This window comes from Panthera uncia, unplaced genomic scaffold, assembly GCF_023721935.1.
Source record: "Panthera uncia isolate 11264 unplaced genomic scaffold, Puncia_PCG_1.0 HiC_scaffold_132, whole genome shotgun sequence".
Classification (NCBI taxonomy): domain Eukaryota; kingdom Metazoa; phylum Chordata; class Mammalia; order Carnivora; family Felidae; genus Panthera; species Panthera uncia.
This window is the reverse complement of record NW_026057942.1, coordinates 1-13,394: the sequence shown is the minus strand read 5'-3', so window position 1 is coordinate 13,394 and position 13,394 is coordinate 1. Positions and strand designations below refer to the sequence as shown.

Sequence of the window (13,394 nt, the reverse complement as noted above, 5' to 3'; positions counted from 1 at the left end):
GTTGACACCCATAGATCCACCACTTAGATCTTACAGTAAAATTAACATTTTACTGTATTTGCTTTATCTCAATTCACTTATTACTCTATTCATCCTGTTTCATTAATCTTACTATTTTTGGGATGTATTTCAAAATAAATTATAGGCATTGGTATACTGTCCCCTAAACACTTCAGCATGCATATCTTTAACTAGAGTTCAATATTTATTTTTGAGGTAAACTTCACATACAATGACATTCAGAAAGTTCACTGAATTTTGACAAGTGCATACACCTGTGTAACCAAAATCCCTATCCAGCATGGCAACTGGACTTTTTACATGGAAGTCCAGGGCTCCAAAGCATACAAAAGGAGGGGGGAGATCAGGGGGATACTGTATCATCTTGGCTAATTTGGTTTAGAAAGTTAAAGCAGTATCATTTCCTCTGCATTCTATTTGTTGAGGCAGTCACAAAGTTTTACCCAGTTTCAAGGAGAAGGGACATAGAATCTACTTTTTGATGGGAAGTGTGTCAAATAATTTGCAGACAAAACAATAGGTTTTTCAATAGTCCAGGTGCCATAGCTTAGGCTGGGGTGAGGGCAGTGGAAGAATAAGGGGTTAAATTCCGGATAGATTTTAAAGGAATTGCTAGCCAAATTGACTGACTGTGGGGTGGGGGAAAGAGAGGAGTCAGGAATGGCCACATGGCTTTTGGCCTGGGCAACTAGAATAGAGCACAGGAAAAGCAGAGTGGCAAGTTAAGGGGAAGATTGAGAGCTCAGTTTAAGACCTGTGAACTTTGAGACAGTAGGCATTGGCATGGAAATGGTGAGGAATGGAGCAGGTAGCGGAATACAGGAAGCTAAGGTTCAGTGGCCCGGTCTAGGGTGAAGATTGAAATTTGGGGACTATTAGAATAGAGATGGGCTAGAGATGCCCGAGAATGAGTACAGATAGTTAAAGGCAAGGACCTGGGACATGCTAAAGTGACAGGTTGGAGCAATGACAAGGTGTGACCAGAGAGGTGAGGAGTGGGGTGGGGCACTGGAAGGGTAAGGAGGAGGTGTTTCAGGGAGGGAGGTATCAGCACACTAAATACTGTTTCTGGCTCAAGCAGGGTGTGGACTGAGGATTGACCATTGCCCAGCACTCTGATGACCCCCATTAGTTTCATGCCCAAAGGACAGCCCTTTGGTCTCAGCTGAGACAGGAGGATCCACTCTGAGTTGAGAGTCAGCTAAGGTAAGTCCAGTCTTGCCTGAAATCTGTCCTGGAACCCCTCCCTGTCCTGACCTCAGAGAGGATTCCTCAGAGAGGATACCAGAAGAGATTTTGTGCCAATGGTCAGGAACTAGAGTGGGGTGGGGCAGGGCAGAGGTACCTCGGATAGGGGGAGGGAGGGAGCCATTTCTCTTAATTAGCACGACTCTTAGCCTTTCCAGAACAACTCCCAGAGAAACTAAGTAACTTGAAAAAAACATTTTATTGGGAAAAATACAATTTGTATAATTCAGCGTCGTCTGGTCTCAAGAGAAGCTCCTTCCTTTTGCATTCGCCTCTCTGGGGACCTGGAAGGTGATCTGGTTGGAGGAGACCAAGTCGCTTGGTCTTCAGTGTGGTCCAGTAAGAGCGATAACTGCGCGGCCACTTTCCTGCAAAAAATCCGGGGTTGTAGAAGCTGAGGTGGTTATGTGCTCAGGATTGGGGTCTGGGGTTGTGGATGGCTCTGGGAAAGGCGTGTTGTAGATCCTGGTGATGGTCACCTTTTTTGCAGCCTCAGCTCGGCCCTCTTAACTCTTAGCACCTGCAGTACAGGGTCGTCCTGGAACTCGCTGCCGTCAGAGTCTAGGGGAAAAAGAGGGGGCGCCAGGAGGTTGACTCGTGGGGTGCTGGACTACTATCCAGATCCGGGCAGCCACGCACATCAGCTCACCCTCTGCAGCCTCTAGAAGTCGGGCGGCCTGGCAGAGCAGATCTGAGGAGGCGTGGTCAGCAGCGGACGGGGGCGTAGCCACAGCCTCCAGAGACCCCGCCCTGAAGGAAGGGGGCGGGGCCTCGATGCAAGCGGACACCTCCTTAGCCGGAGGGGGCGGGACTCTGGGTTTCAGATACCCAGCTTCAGCCAAGGGAGTGTCTTTGTCCTTCTTCGGCTCCGACATCGCTAGGGGGAGCTTGGCCTTGGCAATCCGAGACTCTGCTTTAGACCGACTAGGCGGGGTCTGTTCTTGGGGAAAATGGGATCCAGATAGAGGGGGTGTAACTTTGGTTTGGGGCTGTGTGGCCTTGACTTTCTGAGATTCAGTCTCTGCCAGAGGTGGGCCCTCAAGGTGAGGGGGCGTGTCCTCCAGGCTGTCCGGGAAAAGCCGAGCGGCTACTACCTGGCCCAGGGCGCCTCTGAGCTGCAGGCCAGGACCCTCGTCAGCTGCCGTGACTCTCCCAGCGGACTCGCGGCGCCGGGCTCTGCCACTCCCAGGCTTGGGGCCCTGCTTCTCAGGCTGGGCGGGGCAGCTTGGCGCAAGAGCCGGCGGATCCTGGGGGACGGCTGGGGGCGGGGAGGTGGAGGCTGAAGGTGCCGCGTTGGAGGCCTGGGGCACCGGAGTGGAACCCGGAGGCGCAGGGGTAGAGGCGAAGGGCGTGGGAGGAATGGCCCCGACAGGTACCCAGGGACCAGGCTGCGGGGCCCAGAAGAACCCATGTGGGCTGGGGCCCCAAAAGATGTGTGGAGAGAACCCTGGCGGAATAGGAGGCCTCTCCATATAGAAGGCCTCCAGGGGACCAGGCCGGGTCACACTGCTCCAAAGTGGGACGCAATTAGGCTGGGTTCCCAAGGAAGCAAGGGACTCTGCAGGGGCAGCGGGAGCTTGTCGACAAACAGGGACAGGGACCTGAGATAAAGAGAAAGGGTAGAGGGGTCCTCAGTCGCCTCCAGGCTCCTCTTTCCTCCAGCTCTCCTTAGCAAACCTCCCTCCAGCCCCCTCAAGCTCCTCCCTCCCCCATCTCACTGGAGTGGTGAGGGCAGGAGTCTGGGGTAGCACCCAGGTTCCATCACCCTGCCCTCCTCGAGCCCTTTCAAGCTTCCGCCGCTGCCGCCACTGGTATAGAATGTCATCCTCTGGACGCAAGGGTGCCTGGGAGGAGATCGGGGCTGGAGCAGGGATGGGGGCATGTGCTGGTGTTCCTGTGGGGTAAGCAGAGAGGGGCTAGGGTGATGAGCAAACCAAGGACAGTCTGTTTATATACCTTTTAACTGTACCAGAAAGTTATTCAGACAAGCTCTCCAGATAATGTCCCAACTCATCCAAATAGGAAGTGAGAAAAGAAGCAGAGTCAGGGATAGAGCACTCCTGGGCTTCTCAAGCTGCCATCATACAATTCTTTATTCATCAGCAAGTATTTATTGAGCTCTTACTTTGTGCCTGGACATTATGCATACAGCAGTAAACAAGACAGATGCTCCAGAATCTGCTCTCTTCTCCCCCTCTTTTTTTTTTTTTTTTTTAATTCTTTCAGACATTCATTTTTGAGAGGGTGGGGAGGGGCAGAGAGAGAGGAAGACAGAATCCGAAGCAGGCTCCAGACTCTGAGCTGTCAGCACAGAGCCTGACATGGGGCTTGAACTCATGAACTGTGAGATGATGATGGCCAAAGTCGGACGTTTGACCAACTGAGCCACCCAGGGGCCCTTCACTTCTCCCCCTCTTTACTGCCCTTACCTGGGGCCAACCCAACAGGAACCTTTTCTCTTGTTTCTCTACTTCTGTCCTCCCAATCTATTCACCCTGCAGCCAGAGAGAGCCTGGGAACACCTGAGTCAGATCAGGGCCCTCCTGGATTAGAACCCTCCCCAGGCTGCACCTGTCCTGGTAAAAAGCAAAAGCCTGTGCATTTGTGGTTCCCACTGCCTGTCATGTTGTTCCCTCCTGTATGTACAGGGTTCAGGCCCTCAAATCCTTCCAATCTTTGCTCAGTATCACCTTCTTAGTGAGGTCTTCCCCGGCTACCCTATTTAAAACCAAAACAACCCCCAGCCTTACCACTCCCAATCCTCTTTCTTGTTCCATTTTTCCCCTTAGTACTTTTCACATTCTAACATACTCAGTATGGCGCTTCTTTGTTTATGTATCTCTGGCAGCTACACAAGGGCAGTGATTATTTCTGTCTGATCATTCTCATATCCCCAGTGTCAAGAACAAGGCCTGGTGCCACCAGTATCTGTGGCATAAATGCCAAATGAACTGATTATATTGAACTGCAGTGCCCAGACCCGTGCTAGGGATACCGCAGTGACTAAGGGTAAAGCCACTGGTTGTCCTCAGTTCAGTGGGGCGAATGGACATGGATATCATTCCGATCATTCAGAGCATAACTTCATCAAAAATGATCAGTAGGGCTACCATTGTCTCTTAAAAGACCTGTCATTTGATGTTGCACAGAGAAGGGGGGGGGGTGTCACCCTGGATCTCTCTCCCTCACTCCCCTCTATATCCCGTGACTCTACTTCCAAACCTGGCCACTTCCCTCTACTCTGCTCCTCAGGCTCTGGCCCAAGTGAAACTACCAGCATCTCTCACTAGGGGGTCAACAGCAGCCAGAGGGAGTCTGTTAATACCCAACTTAGATCACATCCTTTCCCTGCTCAGAATCCTCCATGGCTCCCTAGTACTAAGATCATGACCAAATGCCTCCTGTGCCTACCTGGCCCAATGTAATCTGACTCCTGCCAGTCTCTTCCACCTTACCCCACCCTACTCTCACCCCCCCCGCATCCCTTGCCTTTTCTAGTCCATTGTCTGTACCATGTTCCCTCCCACCTCAGGTCCTGAGTACATGCTAGAGGGCTACTGTCTCCACCATCATTGTTCAAGTCTCCAGTTAGATAGCCCCTCTTCCCCGGAGGCCTTCTGTGACTTCCCAGCATCACAACCATCGCATGGCCTTCATTTCTGCTTACATTTCACTTTTGTTTGTGGGGTTATATAGCTATTTTCTGCCCTACACTGACTATATTATGAGGACCATGAAGGTGGGACCATGTATGGTTGGTTCACTGTGGAATCGCCAAGCCCACTCACAGGGCCTCATCCACAACAGGTATTCAATGTTTTTTGTGTGTTTGTTTGTTTGTTTGTTTTTAACACTTACTTTTGAGAGACAGAGCATGAACAAGGGAGGGGTAGACAGAGAGAGAGACACACAGAATCTGAAGCAAGCTCCAGGCTCCAAGCTGTCAGCACAGAGCCTGATGCGGGGTTTGAATCCACAAACCATGGGATCATGACCTGAGCTGAACTCGGATGCTTAACTGAACCACCCAGGCGTCCCGGTATTCAATGTTTTTTTAGATGAAAGAATGAATACATTTCTGCAGAACAACTCATGAAGTACATACTAGTTTTACCCCCATTTTACAGATGAGAAAACTGAGGCTTAGGAAGGAAAGGTGAATAAAAGGTGAAGTGAAGCTGAAAAGGAGCAAAGAATCAGACAAGGAGGCAGGGTCACGCACCAGGCACGAACGCCCGTCTGTTCACTGTGCCTGCCTGTCCCCGCTCACTTAAGCCCCGTGAGACACGGAGAGCATCTGTCCTGTGCACCACGGCATCATCCCAGGACCTGGGCATGGAGTAACAGTAACAATAATGATGACAGTAGTAACCCAGGTCCTTCATCCCACCTCTGAAGTCTGAAAATTTCAGACGGCAGAAATGGAGAGTTCAACAGTTTGCATGCTTTAGCAGAGTCACACGATGTGAACAGCACTGCCAGGGGGCTGGGTCAGTACACCAGACTCAAACACATTAGCATTTCGCTGAACAACACGAAATTGCCAATATTCAACCACCTTTTACTTACAAAGACAGAGATCTTCATGTGGTTCAATGTAACACAACCATAGCAAAAATTGTACGACTAGTCACCCTAAATGAAATACACAGAGATCATATACAGCCTTCATACTCTTCAGGTCAGATTTTGCATCAAATCAGGTATGGTGCCAAATTAGCAAAGAGCTAATTTCCAATTTTGGACATCTGTGTTCAGAACTGCGAACGGGATGCAGGGAGAGAGCCTGCCATACTAATGATAGGTACTGTTCACAGACCGGCGGTAAGCGCACCCTGCATTATTCACCGACTCATTTATTACCCCTGTTCTAAAGCTGCAGAAACAGAGGGGCCCAGAAAGGTCCCAGGTGACACAGCTGGTAAATGTCAGAGCTGGGATTCACATCCAGACTGCCCTCAATCGTGGCCTCAGAACTTACCGTGTGCCTTGGGGTCAGAGCCCTTGCTGGAGTCAGGGGTGAAGGTCATGGAGAAGGCAGAGAGGCCATCAGAGCTGACGGGGCATGACGAGCCGCTGGCATCGCTAGGGCTGAGTGAGGAGGAGGAGACTGAGGCCTTGCTGTAGGGAGAAAGCAGAAGTGAGGCAACAGAGGTCTCAGAGGCAGTGGGCTGGGCCCGGAGCTGTAGGAGTGGGGACGATGAGGGCAGGGAAGGCACCTGCGCTTGAGCAGCCTGGCAGCTCTGCTCTGCAGGCTCAGCGTCTCCAGGTCCAGCAGGGGTGAGTTCCACGTGCTGAGGCTCTGTGAGGTGACAGGGGTCAGAGGCCAGCCCCCACCTCAAAGGGTGCTGGGAAAGGGGCTCTGGACAGAGGGCCCGAAGTCCAGTCTGCACTCCACCTGGTACCCTCACATGCTGGCTTAGAATCTGCTCCTCCTCCTCAGGGAAGGGGGACCCAGTGTTCCTCTGTGGATCCACCCCCGCCCCTCCGCGCCTCCCCTTCCCCACCTTGTAGTCATTGTTGTGGGAGAAGGGTTGACCTCACCTTCCTGACCAAGACTGGCTAATCGCAACAATCTGTCCTCTGGTTCCACAGTGATTGGCTCAAAGATGAACGAATGAGAGTAAGCCCTGGTGCTCTGGAAGGAACTATTGGAAAATCCTCCTCTTTCCGCTAAACTAACTATGTAAGTTAGAAACCTAGAGCGAACTAAGGCTATCTTAGTGACTTCATGGGGAAAGCCTGCCTGAGATTGAACCCAACAAAGAGGAACAGAGATTCAAGAGAGCTGAGTTCCTCTTAATACTGTCCAAAAACCTGGATCCAGCCATGCCTGAGAGCATATACATTTGGATTTCTTGATTGTATTAGCCAACGAATCCTTCTTTTTTGTTTAAGCTTCCTTGAACTGGGATGGACTCTAAGTCTATCCCAGGGCTGGAGCTGTCAGTTCAGGTACAGAGGGAAGGAAGTGGATGAGGATGTCACCTGCTTCATTTCCTGAAGGGGGGCCACAGCCTTAGCCTGAGATGTGCTCATCACCTTGGCAAGAGTTGAGACTGCTATGTCGGGTCTTCCTTCTGGTTCACTGGCTCCTGCTGAGAAGCCCCAGTTGACTTTGGTGGGGTATGAGGAATGTCTGCTGGGGACATTGATCAGGAAAGGTTTTCAGCTGGGAGTGGATGGGACTGAAGCAGGTACCTGCTGCAAGTCGACTGCTGGTGTCTGGAGATTCAGGCCGCAGCCACCAAAAGTCAGCTGGGCCTGCAGGCTGGCGTTCCTCTCTGCTTGTAGGCTGAGCCTGGCGGAACCGGTTTATGTACCTATGAGCATCAGAGACTGGGAGGTGGGTGAATGAATGGAGCCACATAATAATGACAATAACAGTCACAATAGTGACGTTTATCAAGTACCATGGAAGTACCTACTACTTGTCCCTCAACATCTGTTCTCCTTTCTGATATAATAATGCAATATTATATAGGACTATATAAGACTGGACAGGTCTTCTACAGATATATTTATCAGGGATCCTTACAGTTTTATGGTCATGTAACTAGATTCTTGACCAACAGGGTATGAGGAGATGTGATTCTGGAAAGTGGATGTGGCTGGGAGCCATTTTGGTCCATAAAGGAAAGAGCAACAGCCTAGTGATGGGAGGCAACAAGATAGAAGGAAACTGTGTTGTGTCCCTGACATCTCAACTAGGGGCTGCCATATCAGCCCTGGTTGCTTCTACCTGGACTGTTAGGTGAGGGAGAGGTAAATGTTCTCTTGATTAAGCCCCAATTAATTTGGTACTCTTTATTAAAGCAGCTGAACTTGCAGCATACAAATCCAAGTACTATGTTATAGTACTTGTTATAGATGCTTTATAGACAGTAACTCGTTGAAAGTTTAAAACCGCCCTAGGGGGATATATGCTATTAATATCCCAATTAACAGATTGAGGCCCAGATTGGAGGGTAAGTGACAGAGCTAGGATTTGAACCCAGGCAGCCTAGCTCCAGAGCACTTAATAACACACATGAAGTGTGGTTCTAAAAGTGCTGCATTAACAACTCTGGCTATGATGATTATTATGGGATGCCTGCCCCCTCCTGACCCAAAGCCTTCTTTCCCTCCAGGGCTCCTGGTACTTACTTGGCCACCACGGACTCCCGGCTGTCAACCAGGGTGGGTGGTGGGGAGGCTCCCTTCTGTTCTTCAGTGGTGCTAGGTGGGGAAGGGGTCTCTGAGCTGGATGGCCAGGACTCTTCAAACAGCTCAGAGGAGTTGGGACCTGTGGCCAGAGCCTTAGGAACTTTGGGGAGCTTGGACTTCTGGGACCTGGACGGGCTCAGGGTCTAAGATACGGAGATGGGGAGAAGAAAGTGAGGGCTGAAGGGTCATCCCTGTAGGGGAACGAAGACACACACGAAGCGTGTCTCAGTCCAGAGGGGAGGAAACACATCCTATAATGGCAACAGCTCAGTGATTGGGGCTATGACAGGGGATCCAGGTGACAGAGGACTGAGTAAGGGCAGAGCTGTAGGGAGGGCAGGAGGGACTGTCTCTTAATTTCCTACCCCTATCTCTCATCACATGTCCTCCTTCCCTCTAGTCACTCCCTCACCACTGGGCTCACATACAGCACTCTCTATGGGGTGTCCTCACCTTGGGGTGCCAGGTCTGGCTTCGGGATGGCCAGTAGTGGCTTTGATCCAGGGGAGTATCCTCAAAGGGGCTGTCTCCGACTGAGAAAACTGGCAGACTGCAAGGGGAGATTAAGGCTGGCAAGCGGAGCATGGTCAGTGCAGCCCTGTTAGGGGGTTGCAGGGTGGAGTCGGGTTGCAAGGTTGGAAGAGGAGGGCAGAACCAGATTACAATTCCCATAGATTCCTGGAAGAGATGAACTATAATTCCCATGAAGTGCCACTGCACATTCAAGATAATGATACTAGAGGCTCGATTCCCACCAGCCCTTGAAGCAGTCTCAGAAAACCAAGGAACTGCTAACTGGTGGCTCTTAACCCTAATCCAATCTAGGAGACTTTAAAAAATACAAATGTGAGGTCCTCACCCCAGGCCAAAAGAATCATAATATCTGGAAGGAGGCTGGGCATCTGTATCTCTTTTGCATCATCCGTGACTTCGGCTCAGGTCATGATCTCACAGTTTGTGAATTCGAGCCCCAAGACGGTCTCTGTGCTGACAGCTCAGAGCCTGGAGCCTGCTTCCCATTCTTTGTCGCCCCCGCCCTCCCCTGCTCATGCTGTCTTTCTCTCTCAAAAATAATAAATAAAACATTATAAAAGAAAAGAAAATAAGAGAAAAGAAAAGAAACAAGCCTAAAACTTATCACTGTACATTTCCCATAAGTCCTTGGGACACTGAGGCGAAAACAGTAAATGGACTACAGTCCCCGTAACTGGGCTCCGCCTTAAGCAAGAAAGGTCAAAAACAACACCCATAGGAGTCTGGGGGAAATTTTAAAATTAAAACATTTAATTTCCAAGAGGACACTGGGCATCTTCAGAGGAAAATGAAAAGTCCTGGGGCCACTTAGAAAGCGGAACATAAAACGCTACGGGACCCCCGAGACGATGAAGTCCAAGGCTGGAGCAGCCAAAGGATGTGGGGCATCTTGGGAGTTGTAGTTCCAATGCGGTTGAGAAAGAGACTCCGGACCCTAGCAAATCTGACCCAAGGCTGTGTTAATCTCACTCTAGGTCCTCCCCAGGCCTCCTGTGGTCCCCGGGAAGGATCGCTCACCTGCGGTCCATCCCGCAGCTACCTGGGCGCTTCCGCCTGCTAAGCTCCTTCACTGGGCTGACCCCGCGCACAGCTTGGTCGCTTAGCAATGCCCTGCCAGGCCCGCCCCTTTCTGGGAGTGCCGACGCTAAAGAGAGCGGCCTCCAAAGCGACCAATGATGGAGAGGAAAATAAAAGTAATTGGAAACGGGCCAAAGGGAGATGTCTCACAACTGGCTGTATTGTCGGCCTGACTTGAGAGAGCATGTTTGATTGGAGAATCGTAGCGCGCGGCAGTAATTGGCAAGGCTGCGGACCAATGGAAAGGATCTGAGGGTGAGCTCGCGGTTAGGAAGAGTTCCAAAGTACACTAGCTGTCCAGCAGGGTGTTCTAGCCACGCCCCCTTTTGCTGCAGAAATGGACTCCAATATAACTACCGCTTTTCGCGTTGCAGAGCAATTAGAGAATCCGTCCCCTCTCTAACCAACGCCCCTTCATCCGTCGGACCAGCCAACCGGTCCCGCGGGGTCATTAACCACTTCTGTCTTGCTGCAGGAGCAGCTGGTTGCACTAAGTGCCAGGCCTGGGCTCCTAGCCGAAATGGTGGGATCAAAATGAGCTATTTCGGGCCCGGCGCGCGGCCCCTGGGGGGCCAGCCTGGACTGTTCGTGCCTGCGCCCTCTGGCTGCTGCTCACCTGGCAGACCCCACTACCCTGGGCACCCGAGGCTGAGTCAGAGGCCCAGAATTAGGCCTGGCTTGCCGGGGGGCTGGGCCCAAGGCCCTGTTGAGATGGGAGTAGGGTCTGTTTTGTGTCCTCCTGACAGCCTGGCTGGCTATCACATTCCCTGTACCCAAGAATCTGCTCCTAAGACCGCCATCTACGTCATCCCGGGAGCTGCCTGCGGGGCGGGAATGGATTAAAGGGACTGCGAACCGCGCGGTGGCCCTGGGTCCCAAATACCGTGCTATTCTACCTACTCGGCAAGGCTGCGCCTCCTCTTTCCCCTTTGGGAAATTGGGGGATCACCTCTGGCATCCAGCAGGCGCTTAATAAATGGCCAAGTCATTGTTGGGCTTTCTAAATAAGGCTCTATTAATGGCCGGCGCTGGCCGCGGTCCCAGTGTCCCCGGGCGGCCCGCCGAGGGGCGGACACAAGGCGTACTATAAGAGCGGCTGCCGCGCACGCAGGGGCACTGCGGAGCCTAGGGGCGGCGGCGGCGGCGAAGCAGGATGGAGATCCCCGTGCCTGTGCAGCCGTCTTGGCTGCGCCGCGCCTCGGCCCCTTTGCCCGGGCGCCTCTTCGACCAGCGCTTCGGCGAGGGGCTGCTGGAGGCCGAGCTGGCTGCGCTCTGCCCCGCCACGCTGGCCCCCTACTACCTGCGCGCACCCAGCGTGGCGCTGCCTGCCGCCCAGGTGCCAGGCCTGGGGGAGGGCGGTAACCTGGCCACTTCCAAGGCTTGGGGCCCCGGTCATCCTGAGGGGGGGGGGGGGGGGGTGTGTGTGAGGAATGCCCCCTGACTTTGAGCGGGGTGGAAAGTCCGGCCACTCAGAGGGGCTTCTAGAGTTGCCGTAGTATGGAATCTTAGCAGTCGGATTACTGAAGGGGGTGGGAGGTCCCTGACCCTCAGAGGAGGGGCTCAGCTCTGAGGGGCTGGAATGGCTGAGTCACTGATAGGGTGCGGCGGTCACTCCGAGGGGGAGCGTTGGTGACTGAAGGAGACCGGTGATCCGGGGAAAAGGGGGCGCTCAGTCATTCTGAAGGGGGCGTGTGGGTTCCCAGGGACTCCTGAGGGGAAGGAATGTTTTGTCATTTTCGGGGAAGAGTTTGGAGACTGTATGTGGTGTCCCTCTGTCTCGAGACAGAGGAAGGGTCCTGTGACTTGAGAAAGGGGGGCCTGGCCACTCGGGGAAGTGGAGGATGAATACTGCTAACTGTTGAGGGCGTAAGCGGCCCCGTGACTCCAGTGGGAGGGTAAAGAGAAGACTCTGGAGGCTGGGGGAAGAGGCATCTTGGCAATTTCTGGTGGTGGTGGTGGGGAGGGGGTACAATAAAGGCACCAGGAGTTCTGAGAGGAAGGGGGCTGGGGACTCAGTGTCCAAAGGATACGCTGGCTATGGGTCCTTGACACTGGGGGAGGGGGCAGGGTTACCCTGTGAGAGCCGAGGTCCCTGGCTTTGCCCAAGAGGGCCTCATCGGTCTGTGTGAGAGGAAAATCTGTGACTACAGGGGGAGGGGTGATCCCAGCTATTCCGGGTGAAGACATCCTTTGGGGCTAGGAGTGGGAAGGGAGACTGCCCAGTTCCGGAGGCCTGGGGCAAGGGCAGCCCCGGAAAGGGCGGGGGGAGGGGCCTTGCTGGGTCCTGGGAGCCTCCCCCCCCCCCCCCCCCCCCCCGCCATGACGATCGACTGTGCTTAGGTCCCGACGGAACCTGGGCATTTCTCGGTGCTGCTGGACGTGAAGCACTTTTCCCCAGAGGAAATCGCCGTCAAGGTGGTTGGCGACCACGTGGAGGTGCATGCGCGCCACGAAGAGCGCCCGGTGAGCCCGCTGGCGGGGGTGGGACCAGAATGCGTAGGCGGGACCCACCGGCCGGAGCGACAGGGCGTCTATAGGGAAAGGGCGGAGCCACTCAAATCTTGTTCTCTTTCCAGGATGAGCATGGATACATCGCACGCGAGTTCCACCGCCGCTACCGCTTGCCGCCTGGTGTGGACCCTGCCGCCGTGACGTCTGCGCTGTCTCCTGAGGGCGTCCTGTCCATCCAGGCCGCTCCCGCGACAGCCCAGGCGACGGCCCAGGCTCCACCGCCGCCGCAGGCTGCTGCCAAGTAGGCGGTCATGCCTGAACCCTGGGAGCCGCCTCTGGCCCCCTCTTTTAAAGCCGACCTGACTCCGCCCAGCCAGATGTCCTGAGCGCGCCAAAACCACCCACCCAATCTGGGATCCTACCCTGACCCTTCCCAACTAGGCTCTGCCCTGGTAACCTAGACCTTTCCACTGACGCTCCCACTCTCATACCCCCTCCAGCTTTCAACCCCCTGACACCTCCCTAGCTTCCAGGCCCTACAAGCACAACCCTTCAGCCTACAGTCTCCCAGCCCCACTGACCCCACTTTCTTGGCAATATAAACCCACTCAAAATTCCCTCCTCTGCTTCCTTCTGACTCATCTGTTAAAACATCTCCAAATCCCATTTTGATCCTTTCCCCACTCTGACACTATGTTATGGTCTGGCCAGCCCTGCTCCCACCCTAGATCAGTCAAGCATAATCCCTCTCCACCCCTCAAATATCCCAGACTGCCCAGACCTCCCACCCCAGACCATCTAGGCCTGGTCCTCAAGACTCTGGATCCTTCCCCCTCGTTCCAACTGGACACTACTCC

General features: G+C 53.4%; 2 protein-coding genes across 6 annotated transcripts; one reads left to right on the top strand and one right to left on the bottom strand.

The window, feature by feature from the left end:
• Nucleotides 1–1,455: 1,455 nt before the first annotated feature.
• LOC125916916 (proline and serine-rich protein 3-like) lies at nucleotides 1,456–10,123 on the bottom strand. 5 transcript variants are annotated; one of them, XM_049623163.1, is made up of 11 exons: nucleotides 10,027–10,123; nucleotides 8,929–9,025; nucleotides 8,416–8,618; nucleotides 7,471–7,592; nucleotides 7,258–7,367; nucleotides 6,489–6,571; nucleotides 6,251–6,390; nucleotides 2,988–3,163; nucleotides 1,919–2,870; nucleotides 1,749–1,830; nucleotides 1,456–1,637 (listed from the first exon to the last, which is right to left on the bottom strand). In XM_049623163.1, the coding sequence occupies exons 1-11, from the start codon at nucleotides 10,035–10,037 to the stop codon at nucleotides 1,496–1,498; spliced, it is 2,118 nt and encodes a 705-aa protein (XP_049479120.1). In that variant the 5' UTR covers nucleotides 10,038–10,123; the 3' UTR covers nucleotides 1,456–1,495. The 5 variants fall into 5 exon arrangements, with proteins under 5 accessions (XP_049479120.1, XP_049479122.1, XP_049479119.1 ...); XM_049623165.1 differs by having other exon boundaries at nucleotides 7,258–7,364; XM_049623162.1 differs by having other exon boundaries at nucleotides 8,929–9,073; nucleotides 10,027–10,120.
• Nucleotides 10,124–11,167: 1,044 nt separating this feature from the next.
• LOC125916918 (heat shock protein beta-6) lies at nucleotides 11,168–13,154 on the top strand. Its single transcript, XM_049623167.1, has 3 exons — nucleotides 11,168–11,422; nucleotides 12,427–12,549; nucleotides 12,663–13,154. Exons 1-3 carry the CDS (start codon nucleotides 11,240–11,242, stop codon nucleotides 12,840–12,842), a joined length of 486 nt encoding a protein of 161 aa, XP_049479124.1. The 5' UTR covers nucleotides 11,168–11,239; the 3' UTR covers nucleotides 12,843–13,154.
• The last annotated feature ends 240 nt before the right edge of the window (nucleotides 13,155–13,394 follow it).